At 43.6% G+C, this 21079-nt stretch overlaps 1 protein-coding gene across 1 annotated transcript in view; it reads left to right on the plus strand.

The window, feature by feature from the left end:
• The window catches only part of SLIT3 (slit guidance ligand 3), a 729977-nt gene that overhangs the window by 509471 nt on the left and 199427 nt on the right, over positions 1 to 21079 (plus strand). Inside the window, exon 6 of the mRNA XM_040262791.1 lies at positions 20949 to 21020. Coding sequence (XP_040118725.1) covers positions 20949 to 21020 — 72 coding nt within the window. The remainder of the gene's footprint in view (positions 1 to 20948; positions 21021 to 21079) is intronic.

The following is a 21079-nucleotide window of genomic DNA, read 5'->3' on the forward strand; positions in this document are numbered from 1 at the left end:
ATATCTGGAGTCCAGAGGCGTGGCAGGCTTCAGGGCTGGTTTAATCTAATGTTCCTAGTGCTGTTTCTTGTGATTCTCTAGACCTATACTATCCAATGGAATGTTCTGTAATAACAGAAATGTTTTATATTAGCACAGAATAATGGTAGCTGCTAGCCATGTATGGCTATTAAACACTTAAAAAGTGCTACTGTAATTTAGGAAATGAGCTTTTAATTTTTTGTCAAGTATAGTTGATTTATGGTTCAGGTATACAACAATGTGATTCAATTATATGTATATATATATATGTGTGTATCAGAGAAGGCAATGGCACCCCACTCCAGTACTCTTGCCTGGAAAATCCCATGGACAGAGGAGCCTGGTAGGCTACAGTCCATGGGGTCGCTACTAGTTGGACACGACTGAGCGACTTCACTTTCACTTTTCACTTTCATGCATTGGAGAAGGAAATGGCAACCCACTCCAGTGTTCTTGCCTGGAGAATCCCAGGGACAGGGGAGCCTGGTGGGCTGCCTTCTATGGGGTCGCACAGAGTCGGACATGACTGAAGCAACTTAGCAGCATATATGTGTATATATAAGAATATACATATTCTTTTTCTGATTCTTTTCCAAGTTTTTAATTTTTTGTCAAGTATAGTTAATTTACAGTGGTTCAGGTATACAACAAAGTGATTCAATTACATGTATATGTATATATAAGAATATATATATTCTTTTTCAGATTCTTTTCCATTATAGATTATAACAAGATACTGAATATAGTTCCCAATGCTACCCAGTAGGTCCATGTTGTTTATCTACTTTATATAGTAGTGTATATCTGTTAATCCCAAATTCCTAATTTCTCCCTCCCCCACCCCCTTTCCCCTTTGGTAACCATAAATTTGTTTTCAGTGTCTGTAAGGAGTCTGGAGGGCTACAGTCCATAGGGTCGCAAAAGAGTCAGACACAACTGAAGCAATTTAGCATGCATGCACACAAGTCTGTTTCTATTCTGTAAATAAGTTCATCGTGTCATCCATCATTTGTGCTTTGCTGCTGCTACTGCTGCTAAGTCGCTTCAGTCGTGTCAGTCTCTGTGAGACCCCAGAGACGGCAGCCCACCAGGCTCCCTCGTCCCTAGGATTCTCCAGGCAAGAACACTGGAGTGGGTTGACATTTCCTTCTCCAATGCATGAAAGTGAAAAGTGAAAGTGAAGTCACTCAGTCGTGCCGGACTCTAGCGACCCCATGGACTGCAGCCCATCGGGCTCCTCTGTCCATGGGATTTTCCAGGCAAGAGTACTGGAGTGGGGTGCCACTGCCTTCTCTGCATTAAATTCCCCATATAAGTGACACCGTGATGTCTGTCTCTGTCTTTGCCTGGCTTACTTCGCTTAGTGTGATCATCTCTAGGTCCATCCATAGTGCTGCAAATGGCGTTGTTTCATTCTTTTTTTGTGACTAACTCATATTCCATTCTATAAATATGTATACATATACCATATCTTCATTATTCATTCATCTGTTGGAGACTGGTCTTTCTATATGATACAGGACAGCATCCAAAGCTGATTCAGGAGAACACAAGATGCAGGAAGATCGGTGCAGTTTTTTGCCATGTGTGCTTCTATTTAAGACAGTATGCTTCTATTTTGGAGAAGGAAATAGCAACCCACTCCAGTATTCTCGCCTGAGGAATCCCATGGACAGAGGAGCCTGGCAGGCTACAGTCCATGAGGTCTCAAGGGTTGAGCACGACTTAGCAACTAAACCACCACAACTACCATGCTTCTATTTGTTCTCACAGACTTTTAGATATGTGAAATCTCTGCGGACAAATTTATAGAAAACTCTAAAAGTAATTACTACAAAGTACAGAACTGGAGGGGAGGGGGCAGGAGAGGGTGTTGCTTTTTTCTCTGGACTCTTTGAGGCTCTCTGGACTTTCCTTATCTTGTGCATATATTTACATATCAGAAATATTTCTGTGCCTTAACGAAATCCATCTGGTCTCAGCCCAAAGAATGGGAATACTTCCATCTCATTCAGTTCTCTGGGACAAGATACTAGAGTGTATTTTCCTAAACAAGGACTCACAAGGACTCAGCCGGTCATGCCGCAGGCTGCCTGTCTCTGTCACCGCTGACCCTCCGTAACTGGAAACTGTGATCATTACTATTTGCATAAGTACAACCACATTGACCCATGGTCCTGGCTGCCAGTTTTGAATGAGAGGAATTATTTGTATTCCACTGGCATCTCTGATTGTGGCCTTGACCAGCCCTGAGATATCTTTCAACAACGCATCACCAGCAGCCAACCCCATGACCTTTGGAAAATGAATTTGCCTGCCGTTGGTCCAGCCTCAGTTTTCTTGCCCAAGTAAAATGTCAATTAGATCACTGGCTGAATACCGTTTTTGTCTACTTAAGCACATTCAGCTCACAAACCTGAAGATGTTGGCTTGAGTCCTTCTCAAATAAGACTCCACACCCAAATTCACGGTGTGCTCTGTAGGGTCGCTAAAATCAACCAGCACATTCGTTCATTGGGAAGATACAGATATTGAGTTGTTATTCAGTTGTCAGGCAAAACAGACTTTGTGCTGCTCTGAACAGCCTGCATTTAATTCCGGTCTGTGAATGCTCTGGGGCTCGTAACATGGGTGCTTCCTGTGCGGCAATTTTTTCCTTCGTTCCTGGCACACATTGTTAGCCAAGCCAGACAATGAAGAAGATAAAAGCCTGCTTTCTGTTAGATGATCTTTAGGAGTTATAGACAAGGGAGAAATGAATGGGAAGGAGGGCGTGGCTAGGTGCTGGTGATTCAACCCAGCATAATAGAGTAAGACAAGCCTGCCAGACAATAAAACCCCAGTTAACTATCATCAATTTCTGGAGTTTTTTTGCACTCAAAATTTAAGACATTTCACAGGGGTCCAAGCAAAAGGGGTTTTCCAAAAATTCCCTCAAGCAGGCACTCCCTGCCCCCATTTCCTTTAATCTGCCTTTACTGCCCATGCCTTACTTCAGATATCGCAAGAGATCCCTTTGGCTCTGAGTCAGCCTTGCCCAGCTAGAGAGAACACAAAGGACACAAAGCAAGATTCTAAACTTTAACTCTAGTTTAGAAACGGTCTTGCTTTATTCTCTCTCAGAAGAGCGGGCCCGTCTCTCCTAGTTTCATCTGCTGAAGCCCATTGAGTGATCCTCTCACTACAGCTCCTGATGCTACTGCTAAAAAACAAAGGCCCATCTTTGCCCTAAACATGAAAACCCCGAGGTTCCCAAGCAAGGAGTCACTGCTTTAAATGTTGAGGGATTTTCTTAGTGCGTGTCCCAGAGGTTGAATGGTTTGAATCAAACTTTCCTGGGACTTCTTTACACTTCTCTGATCATTTAAAAGTGAAGGCTGGCGTTCGGCTTTCTTTTAGGTCCATTGTGAAGAAGCTTCCCTAAATCCGCGCCTTTCTAGCAATTAAGATGGCCCTCGTGCAGTTTGGACCTGCTGTCAACCAGGATAATCGAGTTGTGGATGTGCGCCTCTCTGCTGAATTATCCGTCACAGGGGACGAGGCATCAGAGTAGACTATCAATCCAAGACCATTTGCTAGAATCAGCTCCTTAATGCAGTTAGAGTTCCTAAAATGAATTCCTTTCTTTGCCTATTCTCCTACTGAGACAAGCACTGAGCTGTGCTTTTATACTAACTGATTTGGCTAGCTTTGCCTCGCTACCTGTTGAACAAGGGACTTGGAATTCAGGTGGCTCTACTTAGAGTCAGAAGCGAGAAACAACTTGAAGAAAATACAGTCCATACTTCTCCTTTTAAAAATACAGTGATTATACTATGTATATAAGGTAGATAACCAACAAAGACCTACTGTATAGCACAGGGAAGTCTACTCAGGATTCTGTCATAACCTATATGAGAAAAGAACCTAAAACAGGGTGAATATATGTATATGTGTATAACTGGATCATTTTGCAGTACACTGAAACTACACAACACTGTAAATCAACTGTACTCCAGTAAAACTGTTTTCTTAATGTGATTAAACTTGTCTAGGATCATTTAGAGAATGCACCTGAGTTGTGACCCAAACCTGGGTCCCTTAAGCCTATGTCTGGGCGACTGAGTGATAACACAGGGAGGTCAGTGCCTTGAAAGAAACATTCATCGTTGCTCAGAGCTCTCCTGGAAATGTGAGGCACGCCATAGCACACAGGGCCACACCAGGAGGCACCAGAGCGGGAGGCGGAAGTGAGAGGGAAGGACCACAGGCTGTACTGAGGATTCCTGGGAAAGCCAAGCAGGACTCTGTAAACAGCTTGGGATCAGCCAGTCTGAATAATGTCAGGCCTTGGAGCCAAGGGGCTATCTTGTTAGCCTAGCACCAAGTCCTGGGGTGATTTAGGTAGGGGAAATATTGTTTGATCCCTAGGTCAGGAAGATGCCCTGCAGAAGAGAGTGGCAACCCACTCCGGTATTCTTGCCTGGAGAATCCCCTGGACAGAGGAGCCCGATGGGCTACGGTCCATGGGGTCACAAGGAGTCCAACATGACTGAGTGACTGACACACTGATACTGGCTCAGTGTGTGAGAATTAGGTAAAGAAGGTGCTTGGGGATATGGACTCAGGACTATTTGGTTTGTATGTGAAAGATGGGCTCACTGATCAATTGTTTACTATCTGAAGGAATTAACTAGCTCTGGGAGGGGCAGCTTCTCCCTAAAGTCTCAAGACCCCTTAAGATGTCAAGTCATCACAAAATACAGAAAAAACAAAGAACAGGAATACAGCCTCAATCACTAGGATTCCTCAGTTCCTACTTACTGTCTCCCCCAGCCACCTCCTTACCACACTTGAAGCCCCAGATAGATTGAAAGAATCAAGCATGTCTGAATTCTAGTAGCACTTCAGACTTGACAATGCAATTTAATCACCATTTTCTGTCTTAGGTTTTCACTGACTTAGCATATGTCACTCCTTCCACTCCAAACAGTGTGACCTGAGGGATTCTTGATCAGGTCCGGAGTACACTGCCTAATGCTAGCCTACGATTTTAAGTAACTCTTTCTCTCTCTAATCCTCACTTTCCTCTTCTGTTAAAAATGACAGACTTGGACCTGATGATCTCTGAGATTGCTCACAACACTGATATTCAGTGACTCTACAGTTATAATCACCCAGAAGGCTAGAGTCTCCTTCAGCAGGGTTGAAGGCCATAGTAGGGTATATTGTCCATGACCTAAAAGCAAGCAGTGATGCTCCGAAGTTAGGTGAATGGATAGGTAAGTAGGTGGATGTTTCCCAAGAAACCTCAGTGTTACAGTTTATAATCAGGACTCAAAAGAAACTCCAAGGAAGATAGCTCATTAGTACCAAAAGACTGGACATCTCATCCTGTGCCTCCCCCACTTCATCCCACTCCCAACTCCTGAATGAAACAAGGAGGTCATCTCCTCCTACACACACCCCGACACCTTAGATTCTCTTCTGAAATATGTGGGATGCATAAAATAGCAAATGCTGTCAGATCTCAAGTTGTACAAATACAGAGACAGCATTTTCAGTCTCATTGAAAAGTAGTTGTCAGAAATATGCCATTCATTCAGAGTCTCTAAGTGCTCTGTCAAGCTTTAACTTGATTAAAATTGAAAACCACATCGCTTGAAAACCAAATGCAAAATCGAAATCTCTTTACTCAGTGCTCTTACATTCCGAAGCCTGGGCTTATAGATTATCCTCTGTTAATTTATGCCATCTTTGTGCCATACATTAATTTTGAATATATTTGTTGAAAATTTCCTGTAGCTTGCATTTATGGTTGTCAAAGGGGCTTTTATCTTCAAAAAAAATGGTGCTGGTTTTAATTACGATTCTAAATAGCTTCATAACCATCGTGAACCCTGGATTTACATCATCTTTATGACAGCCGCACAATTCCCGCTTTATTGATTTTGTCATTTGCTTCATTACAGTTAATGCAAACCTTTTGTACAGACACAATTCTAGTCCTGCACTCGTCTTGGAGGGGTCCATAGCACATCATGACCGAAACAGACCCCATCCCTCCACCCCCTGTTTCCCCCGCGACACTGACCCAAGGAAAACTCAGGAGAGGAAATAGCTCTGAAGTGGCGATCCATCACAGACAAACGAAGTGTTAGCTCTGAGCAACCCTACCCAACCCTTCCTCTGATTAGATGGGTTCGGACGCTTCTGCTTTCAAGTCCTGAGTGTGGCCTCCTCCATTGTGGCAGGACTGCTGGGCTCATCCCACCTCCGGTTCCACTTGCCCTCTGTCTCGAGGAGACTCGTCTGTGGCAGGGGTTACCCCCGCTCTACAGTTCACACATGACTCTCGAACCCCTGAATCCAGTCTGGCCGAGGGTAAGGGAGCCAGAGTACTGGGGTGAAAATGTGCTGTGTCCTCTGCTGAGGATGTGGGTGCTTGGGACAGGATGTTCAGAACCCAGGATGGGAAGTTGGAACCTGGGATGGTGAATTTGAAAACGAATTTCTTAAGAGGAAAACAGAAAGAATGGACGAACTTAGGCGACATAGGGAGACACAGGCTGCTGCGATTGTGCCTGCCGGGCTCGGGCACCGTGGACAGCGGCAGACGCGGGAGCTTGGCGCTCCGGGCGCCCGATGCGTGGCTTCCGGGGACTTCCTGCACAGCGACGAGCATGCTCCGCAGGGAGAGTGTGAGAGGCGGGAAAAATAGTACTTTGACCTGGAAGTGAGCATTTTACCCCTCAGGTCCAAATTTCAAGGGCTGTGAGGGAACTAACATTTAGCTAGGATATAAAAACAGAGTGAACTTGCCAGAAAGAGCAGTGCCAGTCCCAAGTTTGTTTCTGGGGGTAAGGAGTCCCATTGTTAATGTACTTTACTGACAAATCCTGGGAAAACCCTAGAAGGCTGGTTCTCTGCCCTGGCTCCTCCCAGCAGCTTCTCGATAAATCTACTCAACTTGAGGGTATCACCCCAGGGTGGTTTTCTCCCTTCTGCACTCAGAAGCTGTGTTCCACATTGTGTCGGCCACCTGTGAGAAGTGGGTGACTTAGCTTTCATTCTGATGCTGCTGAAAAATTATTCAGTGCTTTTCAAAAGTCATTTCTGGGACTTCCTGGTGATCCAGAAGTTAAGACTTGACCTTCCAATGCAGGGGGTGCAGCCGGTTCAGTCCTTGGTTGGGGACCTAAGATCCCACCTGTCTTGCAGCCAAAAAAAAATCAAAACATAAAACAGAAGTAATATTGTAACAAAATTGAATAAAGACCTTAAAAATGGTCTACATTAAAAAAAAAAAGTTTTAGAAACAACAACAAAAAAAATCACCTCTGTGACTAATGGGAAGAAATACTGTTTCTAAAAGGGTACACTTCAAGGAGATGAAGCTAAAGGAGCCCTAACCCCTTATTGCTAACCCCAGAAGCATCCAGAAGCCTGAGAGAGCTGGACTTGTCTTATCTGCAATGTGCTCCACAAATCTCATAGGCACTGGTGAGGGCGTCTGAGCTTGGTGGGGTCCCATGAGCAGTTTGGAAGAAGTTGATAGCACGTTTCATTCATATTTGTATTTTTTTTCCCAACCTACTGTTCAGATCTCCAGTGCTTTGAAAGTTTCCTGTCTTAACTGTTCCAGACAGGAAGAAATTCATATTTGCATTCTCGACTTACTGCATTAAAATAAAATCTCATTCCTTGGATAGTATAACAACAAAATAAGGAAGTCCTCTTGTGAGGATCCAGAGGCTGGAATAATATTCTGCAGCCCTGAATGTCTGCTCACGAGGGGTGCATAGAAGTCATCTATTTTATGTCTCTGACTGACAGGGAAATTTCAGCCTAGAGAAGTTAGACCACGACTCAGCAAGGTCAGAGATCCTTGTCATCTGCTTCCCAAGCGAATTGTTTTTATTTTCCCCACTAAACCACAGTGTCTTAGATAAAACTGTACTACTGGCAAATGAGAAAAAGAGAATCAGCATGCCCCTCCTCACCCCACCCAGTGCAGCATTTCTTATCCTTAGTTCTGAAGTGGGAGCCATGTCCTTATTTCTTTTTCCTGGAATCAGGAGAGGAATTAGAAACCTCTTTGAGGCTGTGTGTGTGTGTGTGTGTGTGTGTGTGTGTGTGTGTGTTCAGTCACTCAGTTGTGTCCAACTCTGCGACCCCATGGACTGTAAACCACCAGGCTCCTCTGTCCATGGGATTTCCAGGCAAGAACACTGGAGTGGGTTGCCATTTCCTACTCCAAGGGATCTTCCTGACCCAGGGATTGAACCTGCATCTCCTGTGTCTCCTGCGTAGCAGGCAGATTCTTTACCTGCTGAGCCATCAGGCTGGGTATGGCCAGCTAAACTAAACCAGCCACAACAGAAAGTCAGAAACAGTGGCTCCAGACATGGATGCTTGTTGGATAACCTGGCTCTCACCCAAGTACCCAGGTGGGAACCATCTCACAAGGACCCCTCTGGCTTCTGGCTCTTTCTCTCTTTGGTTTCTCTGGCCTCTTCTTTCTAATCCAAATTTTTTGGGTTTATCCAGCTCAGTGAGACCAGTGATGCTGCCCAGAGTCCTGTGGGAATTTGGAGCCCAGCAGGCAGGAAGATGACTCACTTTGTCACCTGGCCTCCATCCTTACTCTGCCCACAAACCTCACCTGGGGGCTCCCACAGCCCACACAGACCAGACGCCCAGCCAGGGAAGGTTTTCTACTCTCTCTGCCTCAAAGGAAAGCCAAGGCCTCTTTTCCAGCCTTCTCAGAGAGGGAACCCAGAGAACCAGTCCCAAGAAGGGTGAAAACAAAGTGAGGAACTCGGCTTCTGAAATGCAAGCACAATCGACCGAGTTATCTATGCTGGCTACCCACGGAGAGGAGAGAGCAGTGGTGTGGAAAATACAGAATGGTGGCTAATCCCCCAACATTTTATATTTGCCTTGAGAATAGAGAAGGTGATTTTGGCCCTTTCCATCAAGTTTAGGATCCTCATTCTCTTGCTTAAACCGATTTTATTTTTTCCTAAGTGTAGAGTGACTGGTAGTGTGCCCAAAGCCAGCCAGGAGAGAGTTTTAAAATTTGCTACAAATAATTCCCCAACACCCACCCCACCTTGTTTCTTTCCATCTTTCTCATTGCTCTACAAATGCCAAGATACTTGTTAGCTATATCAAGCCAAACTGGGTTTCCTGCCTGATCGTGCCTAATGTAAGACCTGGTCCTAGGATTCCCTGCCTTTCTCTGTGATGTTGTCACAGGGGAATTGCTCTCACAATGGGATGCCCTCATAAAGCTCCTCTTTTTAATTTTTTTAAATGTGAAATTCATATAACATAGAAGTCACCAAATTAGAGTATGCAGTTCAGTGGCATTTAGTACACCCACAATGTTGGACAGCCATCATTTTGATCTATAGCATTCTTCTTATCCCCTCGAAAGGACACCCTGTACCCACTAAGCAGCCCCTCCCATTCCTCCCTCACTCCCAGTCTCCAGCAGCTGTTAATCTGTTTGCTGTTTCTATAGATTACAGGTTCTGAATATTTCACATAAATGGAATCATACAACATGGGTCCTTTTTGTCTGACCTTTTGTTTTCAAGGTTCATCATGTTAAGGTGTGTATCAGGATCCATTCCTTTTTAATGACTGAATAATATTCCATTGTATGGATGTACCACAGTTTGTTTCTTCATTCATCCATTGGCTGTGTTTGAATTGTTTCTGCCTTTGGGCTATGATGAGTAATCCTATGAACATTTGTGTACAAATTTTTGTTTGAACACTCTTTTCTGTTCTTTTAAGTATATCCCTCAGAGTAGAGTTGCTGGATCATTGGGTAATTCTATGTTCAAACTTTTGAGAAACCATCAAACTGTCTTTCAGAGTGGCTGTACCATTTTACATTCCCTCCAGCCACGTAGGAAGGTCCCCATTTCTCCACATCCTTGTCAGCACTTGCTTTCCGTCTTTTTTTGAGTCCAGTTATCCTAGTGGGTGTAAAGCACTATCTCACTGTGACCCCCTAGGGTTTTGCACCAGGCACTTCCCATGTGCCAGGTGCTGTGAAGAAGGTACAGTTGTGAGCAAGACAGATCTTGCCCCCGCTCTCCTGTTGCCAGTGAATCCAGGCATCCATTATTCATTACAAGTCCTAGCTTAGAAAAAGAAGCCGGCCTTTTCCTTGAGTATTTCAGTTCTGTGCATTTACTGAATTGAACGTAGTTATCAGCACTGCCCATGTTGCTGAGTTTTGATGCCCCCCTTTTCAACAGTTAATTACACAGACCTTGATATCCCCTTACACTGAGCTTACAAGACACATTTTAATTGGCTTCTGCTGCCACAAAGATACCTTTGAGTGACGCCTCGCTAATGGCCACTGACCCTGTACATCTGAGTACACGACCTGTTGAGGGCTACCTAGTTGTTTCAGGACCTGTGGCTTGTATACCTTTAGAAGACAGGCCTCACACTGGGGAAGGTCAGGCCCAGGAAAGACTGATTAAAATCTGTGTAATTGGCCACTTGCCTGGAGCAAGGAGAGCTACTTCTCTGGATATGCCTTGCCCCTGCTCAAGAAGCTCTAAACTGTGCCAGCCTGGGCAGGAAGCTGCCTGTCCGTCTCAGTAGGTGACCTGGAATGGCAGCAGTCTCCTTAGGGTGGAGGTCCCTCCCCATTATTCCCAGAAACTGGAGCTAACATCAGCCTGCTTTCCCCAATGCCGCTAAAAGTCAATTGTCCTGGGACTCCCAGATACTCTAACTCAGACACACACCAGGGAGGTGAGGGGACTGTACTGCCCTCACCTTGCATCTTCTGGGTCAGAATGCTTGCAAACCAGTGAAAGCAACTGGGACCCAGTGACATGCTAAGACCAACCTTGACATTTCTCACTAGCCTCTTTCTATGCAAAGATGAGTGAGTTAAGTCATAACAGGCTCCCTGTCCCTCCACACTAAAAGTCAGAGAGAGGTAGCATATCATGTAGGATGAACCCTAAGGCTCCCAGGCAGGAAGACAGGTATGAACCTGACTCTTTAATGCATTAGCTGAGTGGCTTTGAAAATGCTATATAACCTCTCTGAACCTTGGCTTCCTTCCGTGTTTACAGTTAGTCCTACTGATGTGAAATAAGTGATTTAATGGAGGTTTTGGAGAGAGTGGTTCATTTTGGCTGAGTTTGCACAGGAAGGTTTCATAGAGGATGTGAGCTTTGAGGAGGGCCTTGATGGAGGGGAAGGGATTTCCCAAACAGAGGAGAGGGAAAGAACCAGCATGAGTGAGTGTGTGGTACTCTTCTCTGGTGCATAGATGAGGTGGGCAGTGCCATGCTAAGAAGTTTGGACCGTGTACAGAGAAGCAGCATTGCCTGCAGTCATTGTGGGCGATCGACTGATCTGGATTCAAAGCCAAGCTGAGAGATGGAACTCTTCCTTAGTTGCCTTTTCGGTAAAATTGGAATACTAATGTTGTAAGACCCAACTTAATGAACATATTGAAGATGCTCAGCCCAATACTTAACGCCTAATAAATGTGAATATGTACTCTGTGCAACAATTATTGTGGTTGGATTGTTGTTGTAACAGTTTACAGCATAGGCTACAGGGAGTTGTTCAATATTTGTGTACAGATTAAGGAATATTAAAATGAAGAAATCATACCCCATATATGATGGTATGGATTTCATAAGTTTAGGTGCTCCAGACGTTAGTTGATTGTTTATTAACTGCAAATGGCCACACACACAAAAATAAGGTTAAATTTTGTAATTACCCTCCTTAGTGGTTCATGCCTATGGGAGTTGTACATATGGATATCGTTGTCCTGGTGAGAGAAAATTTTGTGTTGTCTTCCATGCAGGGTTTTGATGGCTTCTTGTATTTCAGTCTCATATCAGCTGGAGAAGTACAAAGAGCATGTGAGTCTGAACTGCTGCCCTCAGTCCAGAAAGAATATATTGAATATCTTAATAATAGATTCTTTGGTCTGGGATGGAAGAAGGGATAAAGAGATAAGCTCAAATCACAGCAGGATCTGAGTAAGATGAGCAGGAACTTTTTCTTTAAAAATCTCATAAGAAATTGACCTCAGGCTGCACATCTTCAGAGCTGAAAGAGCCTTTAGAGATTATGTGAGTCAAATTCTTATATTTAATATTATTTATTTCAAAGCAAAGAAAATTAAGCAAGGCCACATTTTCAGAGTGCATACATTTCATCATTTTCATACTGGAAATTTCCTTTCAGGTTAAATATTATCTCCATTTTACAGAAGAGGAAGTTGAGACTTGGGTGCATGGATGGTGCTTAGTCTGTGCAGGCTTCTGTAACAAAAATGTCATAAACTGGGTGGCTTATAAATAGCAGAAGTGTGTTTCTCACAGTTCTACAGGCTGGTAAGTCCCAAATCAAGGTGCCAGCAGATTCTGTGCGAGCTGGGGGCCTGCTTCCTAAATAGCTGTCTTTTTGGTATAAGGTCACACAATGGAAGGGGCAAGGAAGCTTTCTAGTGCTTCTTTTATAAAGACATTTATGCCATCCATGAGGGTTCTGCCTTCATGTCCTAATTACCTCTCAAAGATCCCTCCTCCTAGTCTCTTTGGGGGATAAGCCTCAACATATGAATTTGGTGGAAGGACACATTTAGTCTATAGTATTCTGCCCCTGATGCCCCCAAATCACACCCTTCTCACCTGCTAAATACATTTATTCCATCCCAGGAGATCCACACTCAGTCCAGCCTCAACTTAAAAGTCTGAAGTCCAGTGAAAGTGAAAGTCATTCAGTTGTGTCCAACTCATTGTGACCCCATGGATGATACAGTCCATGGAATTCTCCAGGCCAGAATACTGGAGTGGGTAGCCTTGCCCTTCTCCAGGGGATCTTCCCAACCCAGGGATGGAACCCAGGTTTCCCTCATTGCAGGCGGATTCTGTACCAGCTGAGCCACCAGGGAAGCCCAAGAATACTGGCATGGGTAGCCGATCCCTTCTCCAGGGGATCTTCCCCACCCAGGAATCAAACTGGGGTCTAGAGTCTCCTCTAAATAGCACCTAAATCAGATATGGGTGGGGCTCGAGCTATTGGGTCATTCTGGGGCAAAAGCTGTGACCCTGTGAAATCACGTATATATCTGCTTCCAAAACACAATGGTGGGAGAGGTAGAGGACAGATGGTCCCATTCCAAGAGGGAGAAACAGGACAGAAGAAAGGAGTGGCAAGTCCCAAGCAAACCCAAAACCTTGAGACTCAAGGCCCCCTGGGGCCGATGTGGCTCTCAGTATTCACATGCCAGAAATTTACAAGAGCCCTAGTCTTCCATTTTATGAAAAAGACACATAGCAAATATTGAGAGTTCCCAGAAGTTAGTAGTTAATATGGGTTGGAATGGTGAATAAATTCAAGAAAGTTTTTTTAATTTCTACATGAGAGATCCATGTGATTTTTTTTAAAGGGAAACTAAGATCTTTTTGAAGTCTTAGGAAGCCACCCCTGCCCTCCTGTGATGGGGGCCAAGGGATCCTCAACTTCAGACCAGAGGAGTGCTGCTTAGGACTCCCGTATTTGAATGAAAACCAGCATCCAGTCTGGGCTCCGACGCCTGCAGCCGCTTCGGGCTAAGAAGAAATTCTCTGCTCTGGCTGCACTTACGGGTTGTATTCTCACGGCTGAAATAGTTTCTCTCTAGAGTCCAAAGGGAAAATTTCCAAAACCCCCACAAGGATGAAAAAAATTTAAAAACTCACTACAGTTTGTACTGGTTGATTTTTAAAAAAGTCAAATACAGAGATGTGGGAGATAACTCTCAGGCCTGTTAACAGAAGCACATTTCATCTTTCCAGGTTCTAACTCCCTTTCCCCTCTGCCAGGGAGGAACCCCAGATGGTTATCACTCAAGAGTGTAACTAAGGAAACCACAAACCTGCCCCCATCACTATGGAGACTGCCTTTTATTTGTTTGGCCTCTGAGTATTCATGACATCAGCAAGGATGCTTCTTACAAAGAAATTTTATCAATAATTCCTGATGGGCAAAGTTAAGAATCGCATTAGAATGTATCAGCCACTTTGAGGGCTCCCATTAGCCTGGTGGCAGGAGTGTTTAAAGGAGCAGCCCGTTTTACAGTAGCTGCAGTAAGGAGCCTTTTAGAGTTGATGTAACTGAAAGCTGAGTTTGTGAAACAACAGACATTATAAGATTTAAGTAAACTGGTGCTGAGAATAAATGTTTCCAACAGAGTCAGCATCAGAGGTTTAATACAGTGCCTGGGACCGAAGCGTTTCCTAGAGCAGTCTCAGAAGTCTCCATACTTAAACAGGGAAGTTTCGGGCAAACATTGTTAAGTTGCACACCGTAGCTCTAAAGTTCTTTAGTCTTCATATCAGGTGGACAGAAGAAAGGCTGGATTTGAAGCATGCCTCAAAACAAGAGAGCTCATTTTACAAACAATAGCCAAACTTCCTCTGTCCCTTGGTCTGAAAGTTGCTTAGAAAGAAAAGAAATTCTCTCATTGTGAATAGGGGGTATCTTCGTTTGATTTGCCCTTTGTCTGTTTGGTTTTTGTTATTGTTTTATTTATCTAGAAAAGCCAGAAATTTGTTTCTGAAACGTGTTCAAAATAAATGAGAGCTCAGCATCTTCCCAACAACCATCCTTCCTGCTAAATTAATTTGCAGGGATTTCTAACCACCCACCCACCCCTACATTTTTCTGCACAAATTCATTTGCCAAATCCCCAACAAACCGGAAACTGTGTAAACACAGAAGTGGAGTTATTGATATTTCCCAGCGATGTGTAAAACACGCCTTTATTCTCCAAGGTCTGGCATGCTGCTTTGGTGCTAATCCATCATCTGAGTTTGCATTATTGCAGAGCTTGAGTTCAGGAGCATCTACTGGAGTGGATGCAGTTATTTTCCTGCTGAGAAGTTGCATATGTCAAACAGCAATATGATATATACTAAATAAAAGGTATTATGCTAGCCATGTGGCAAATATGCATAACGACACTTGGCAAAACAGATTTATGCTTCAGTTTTTAACTACAGTCTAGGCAGAATGTTCTGATCAGAGAGCTTAATTAACCTAAGACTGTGTCCTTTGCAAAGTGGGTTTGGTTGATTGAGGTTTGGGAATGCTGACAATCACCTAATTATCTAAATTACTTTGTAAATATGACTGATGCAGGCACATTGAATTTCAGAGGTCAATACCACTTACTTTACCTGTTTTATAATATACTTTTGCATTTATATGTATACAATAGGGATACAGTACATGTAATTATTATGTAGGAAAAATAGGCATAAAGTTGTCAGTTCTATATATAGGAATCTCTGTGGATATATAAATAATTCATAGATCAGTAAACAAATCCATATGCATGTATTCTTGGGTCTGGTGGACAAGTGTACAAAATGTGCAAAATAATAGATAAACCTCCTTTTGCTCATTTGAGATGTTGTTTTAATGCAGAATTACAGTAGCTCCTTAATGATGAGAGGCAGTGACAATTCATTAGCAGACTGTGGCTTGGATCAAGTGTTCGATTTGCCTACAGAGTGTGACCAGTGTTCAATTATATGAAGTGTCTGCGTTTCTTTTGAACGCATTTTTTTTCCTTTTGCCAGTTAAAATAACCTTGAGCTTTATTTTTTTTTTCTTTTGAAGACCCTAGCCAGCAGAAGACAAATACTTCTATAATATGTTTTTCAATAATGATTTTTTTAGAATGTTAAACTGTCATATAAAACAACCTTCAGAAATGCCACTAGATTTCTTGTTTTCTTCTTAAAGGACAATTGAATGCCGGGGAGAAAAAGAATAGCCAGTCAAAGCTACTTCATGTTTTGTCTTCTGGATTGTTTTTAGAAAACAGGAGTTTCCCCAGGGTTTTTCTTTTCTTTTCTTTTTCATAGTTGCAAAATTCTATTTCTCCTTGCTGTAGAAAAAGAAATACACTTTGAATATGTATATATTGGACCATATCTATTTCATCAAAAAAAAATGTAAGTTAGTTTAGTTTTTAGAATTCTCTTATACATTTTAAGATAGTTGAAATGTAAGCACCACAGGTAACCTTCCAGATACTTTCAAAGGGTATCTCACACTTCCTTCTCTAACCCAGTCCCTAATACAGTGTGAACATCTAATAATACTCAGTTGCTCTAATAGGATCTTTAACTATAAGTTCATTAGCTGGATTCCGAGACCACAGACTTGCTTTGAATTTCTTATGAGGCTTCCCTTGCGAATTTCGTGCAGAAGTCCTTCCATTTCTTTATTTCACACATTTCATGTAGATAGTTTTGCTTGGAAATTACCAAACTGTTTAACTGCAGAGGGTGCTAAACTTCAGCTACTTTTCCCATTTAGCATCAGAAGGACTGCAGCAACTCTAGCTGCAGTCCTAGAGCAGGGCACTGCAGCTGGATTTGAGGCCCAGACTGGCAGTGGCCTGAGGCTAAGTGTGACCATCCCCGGGCTGAGATGCTGGGTCCCCAGAACATCTGGGTGAGAGGTGAACATCTGGGTAGGTGTACTCTGGTGTATAGAGTGTAGACACTGCATCTAGATAACTAGTTGGGAATTCTTTTCTTCCAGCTCTCCAAAAACCTGTTTCTGGAGATTTCTACTTTCAAGGTATTCCTCACAGAGTCTCAAATGTATCATTGAAATCATGAAATTTTCTTTCTTCTCTTGTTGTGTGATGGTGGTGGTTGAGAGATAGGTAGATAGTTCAAAATTGTAATCAGTTTTTTAAAAACCCTTTTAAAAGGATTTAGATATGCTTCTTTTCATTTTTGAGCCACAAAAATATTTTCCATCCTGCTTCAATTATGAAATTTGAAATTGCAATCGAAAGAGATGAATTGTGATAATACTATGCTTACAAATGGGAATTCTTACAAAAGCCCACTCTCCCTGTCTGCTGTTTGTGGAGATTAAGTCCTCACTCATGCTGACTTTCCTTTCTGACTTGTTTATATTCTCAGAGTATAAAAATACAGTAGTCAGAAAGCTCCTCTTGGGGTGTCTGCCTTTAGTTCTTGTCTGAGGATTCCTTTCTAAATGGACTTTGGTATCATGTTAGCAACTCACATTGTTTGCCGAAATCAGAGCTGCCCAGGGAAATTAGAGCAGTTAATTTAATGTCATGAATGTTTGGGGGCTTCTTGCCTGATTCACAGGTGGGAGAGTGTAAATCACATTGAGTATTCTGTATAAAGCAGAGGACAGTAAGAGCCGCCTCCATCCACTGCCTTCCTGCCCCTCATCCTCACTCTGCACCTGTGGAAATCTCCCTTCACCCCAAGCAGACTCCCCAGAAGCTCGCTAGTGGAGATGTATGAGGCAGAAAGGCCGCCTGTCACCATGGCTCCTGAAGGACCTCTCCATCGTCATTGCTAGTGATGGGGCCACAGGGCTGCAGCCAGAACCGTGCGGCTTGTGGCCTTGAGCTCAGCCCTGCCACAGTGGCACTGAAAGGACTCTTCTACAACCATAGGTGACAGCTGTGAAGCCTGGCACTAGGCTGGGCACTGGGGCCGGTTATTTTGTGTGGCAGGCAGTCGGGGTCCTTAGCAGGGCCAGACTCACCTCTCACTGCCGAGGCAGAAGAGAAAGAGAGTCGCCAGGTGCTTTCAGACGGCCAGGTTCTCAGTGCTCTCATTCCCGGGGTTCCTTTTGCACCTGATTCTTGAGTAAACGGTGTGTGGAGGGGATGCTTGGCTTTCTGATTTGTCCTTAAGAGGATCTTTGAATGACTCTTCAAAGGCACAATATGGACCTTTGACCAGAAAGCTTAGAACACATGTCGGCAGCCTCTGTCCACCCCTGAAAGCAAACTGCTAACTCAGACGTTTTGTCTTTAGCTCTGGAAGGTCTCTGTGTGCCTAATTTCACTTCTCTCCCGATACCCACAGAAAGATGCTACATTTGCGTTTATTTCACCTCCCTTCTGTGCTTCAGGACTAAGTTGTGTGTGTCTGGGACGTAGTTTAGAAGGAAAATGACAGCTTGTCGGGACCAAGCGTGTATTTACTTTGTTTTAGGGATCTAGCTTATTTGCAGGAAATATACGAATTGATTGCGGATAATTAATGAGCATATCATGAACACTCTGAGGTTCAGTGCCATGCAGATGTGATTGTTGGGAAGTGCATAACTCGGGTTTACATTTGCCTGACAAGACCCTCGCAGGCATTTGCCCCGCAGACTTCCAAAATGAACAATACATCTTGGGAAGAACTCTTTACTACCAAGGCGGGGATACTGTTTATCTGTGACTAGAACGAAAGGAGACAATCTAGATTATAATAAATGTCTTCTAGAAAAGCACATTTCAGCATAAATATTTTACATTTTGATACATTTCATGGGTTCCAAGACACTCTATAAAATATACCCACAGAGATGCTTATATTAAAGTTCAGTTTTCCCCATTACTAATACACAACAAGGTGTCAACTTGTGCCACCCACTGAAAACTATTTAAACAGCATGTAATTGATAGCGTACTAGATATCTCTGCTTTTAGCCTTAAAATGAGCAGGGCCCTCTCAGCAACTCTTGGTCGCCACTGCTCTATATCCTGAGTGGCAGAACCCTGCTTGGAGACTGAATAGTGGATTTTTAAAATCTTTTGCACATATCCCTTCGTTTCCCTCTACTCTTTCTCATTTCATTCAACCACTTCTCTTTTTTTCTCCTTTCCAAGAGTTTTTTCCTCCCCTGAACGTTACATGCTTTCCATGTAAAATCCTGTACATTTAGAGTATTCTGGTTGGTTTCTGGCACTCTGGTAAAGAAAAGGAATAGAAAACGCTTCCAAAATCCAGCAAATAAACAATATTCTAATAGCCAGGACCTCTCTAACATGTCTATACAAAAGCAGGTGCGCCACAAACTGCCATCTCTCTGCACTGCCCCAGACTTCCCAATTTGATGATTTAGAGACTTTTCTACTTAGGTGGATGGTCCCGTTTTTGCCGAATTCAGCACGTTCATTGAACAGTTTCTTGGAGCCAAATGCCAACTCCACTGCATTTCTGCTTGGTAAGGTTTGGTGGCCTTGTAGCAGGGCAGGAGTTGTTGATTCATCTACCCTTAAACCGATGATAAATCTGAAAGTTGGGCAGTAGTACTAGACTGCCTTAATAGAACTTCTGCGGGGAATCAGTGGCTCCAACACTTACGGGAAATCTACAAAAAGGCCACTCTCTAAACTCTCGTTAAGAAAGGCTCGGGAAGAACCTGGGGTAGCAGGAACTACTCAGAGATAACGCGTGAGTCGGCGTCAGCAAGGACTTTGAACGCTAGATGTGGAATTCATCAACTTACGGAGTGGTTCTGCTTCTTGAGACCCCCATTTCTTGCTGCTTCTTTCATTCTAAATGCCTAGTGTGCTGTATCGTGAGCATCTTTTGAGATGATTCAATTCCCCACGGGACCGCAGCAGAGCCCATCTGCTCTGACGCACTCCATCACTTTGATGGTACATATTTCATTCCTGTGCATTTATGCAATCCTACATCTATATATTTTTTTCAGTGATAACAGGATTATAATTGTGATTCCACCTTCCTTCAGTAGAGTATAAAATACTCCAAGAGGGCTACCAAAGGCAGCTCTGATACATCTTCTGCAGAGAGTTGTCCTGGCGCAAGACAAGCTCAAGTTGCAGGTGTAAATTCCAGCAGCCGGAGAACCCTCCACCTGAGAGGACTGATTCTGTCTGAGACAAAAGAAAGAAACAGGAATCTAGACAAGAGTTTGTCACTACAGCCGTACTTCTTTCTACTGCTCCTCCTCCAAAGACTGTGGTGTGTTCCACACACAAAATTTAAGACAGTATGGTGATAGTCACTATTTTCTGTATAAAACAGTTTTTAACTAAATGAGGTTTTTAATATATATAATAGATGATATTTAAGTTGTGGTGTGGTCGTGATCAATCTCCTGACTTACACATCAGGCATATTTTGATTTGAGATAGCGGTATCTATTTGTTATCGCTCAACTAGAATAACCTTAGTCCCCAACTGGAATGTATATTAGTCAAGGCGTCTTTTTAAAAGACAGGATTTTCATGCTCAAAAGATGGAAAGGGAAATAAGAAAAAAAGTCCCCAAATGGGTGCATTTAATTCTCCCCAATTTAAATTTAAGTGGTACATCTTTAAAGCGATAACGATAGTCCTTTTTTTCCCCCATCAGGAACGCTTCCATCAATGAGTTTCTTTAATGTCGATGATGCTTGATGCAGTTTGAGGGAATCTGTATTTAGTCAGAGGCTGCTTCAATAGAATGACCTACCAGATGGGCCCCATAACAAAGCACAGAGGCATCAAACCACCACAGACATTTGGTGCTTAGAATAATAAAAAGACTATAAAATTAGATTAGTTGAGTCTAATTTGGAATTGGTATATTCCCCATGCACCCTCACTGCTCTTGGGCAGATAAAGCCTAAAGATTTAGCACTGTGTCAGAGCGGAAGACTGCAACTTCCAGTAAAAGGGAGACAGGGAGAGGAGCGAGGGGGAAGAAAGCATTCTGGGAGGTCACCGAGGGCAGAGCAGTGACCTCCAATGATTTACAGGCCTTTAGCTTAATGAAATTGTTTCAGTGACATGACGGTAAGAGCTCGTAATGGATTGGATGCCCTAATGTAATGAAATTACTCCCTTCTGCCTAAAAAAAAAATGCGCAATTAATATTTACTGAGACCTGACAGCCTCTGGTGCGCTCGACTGTGTAGTTCCCTCAGACAGTCAGAGAGGAGAGACAGCAGCGTGGCAGACAGGCTGGCTCTGCACGAGCTCCTGGCGGGCGAGCAGAGCCGCGAGGGTGGAGGGGCCGGCGCTCGGGGACCGGGACGCCCGGCCGGCTCACGCACGGCCCCCGCTCAGCCCTTCATGCTCTCCCCTTGCTTTTCCACAGGCAACTGGACAACAACCACATCAGCTGCATTGAAGATGGAGCCTTCCGAGCGCTGCGTGACTTGGAGATCCTGTGAGTTGATTCTGCAATCGCTGCCTGGTGTGTGCGTGTGTGTGTGTGTGTGTGTGTGT

Source organism: Oryx dammah, unplaced genomic scaffold (genome assembly GCF_014754425.2).
Source record: "Oryx dammah isolate SB20612 unplaced genomic scaffold, SCBI_Odam_1.1 HiC_scaffold_20, whole genome shotgun sequence".
Classification (NCBI taxonomy): Eukaryota; Metazoa; Chordata; class Mammalia; order Artiodactyla; family Bovidae; genus Oryx; species Oryx dammah.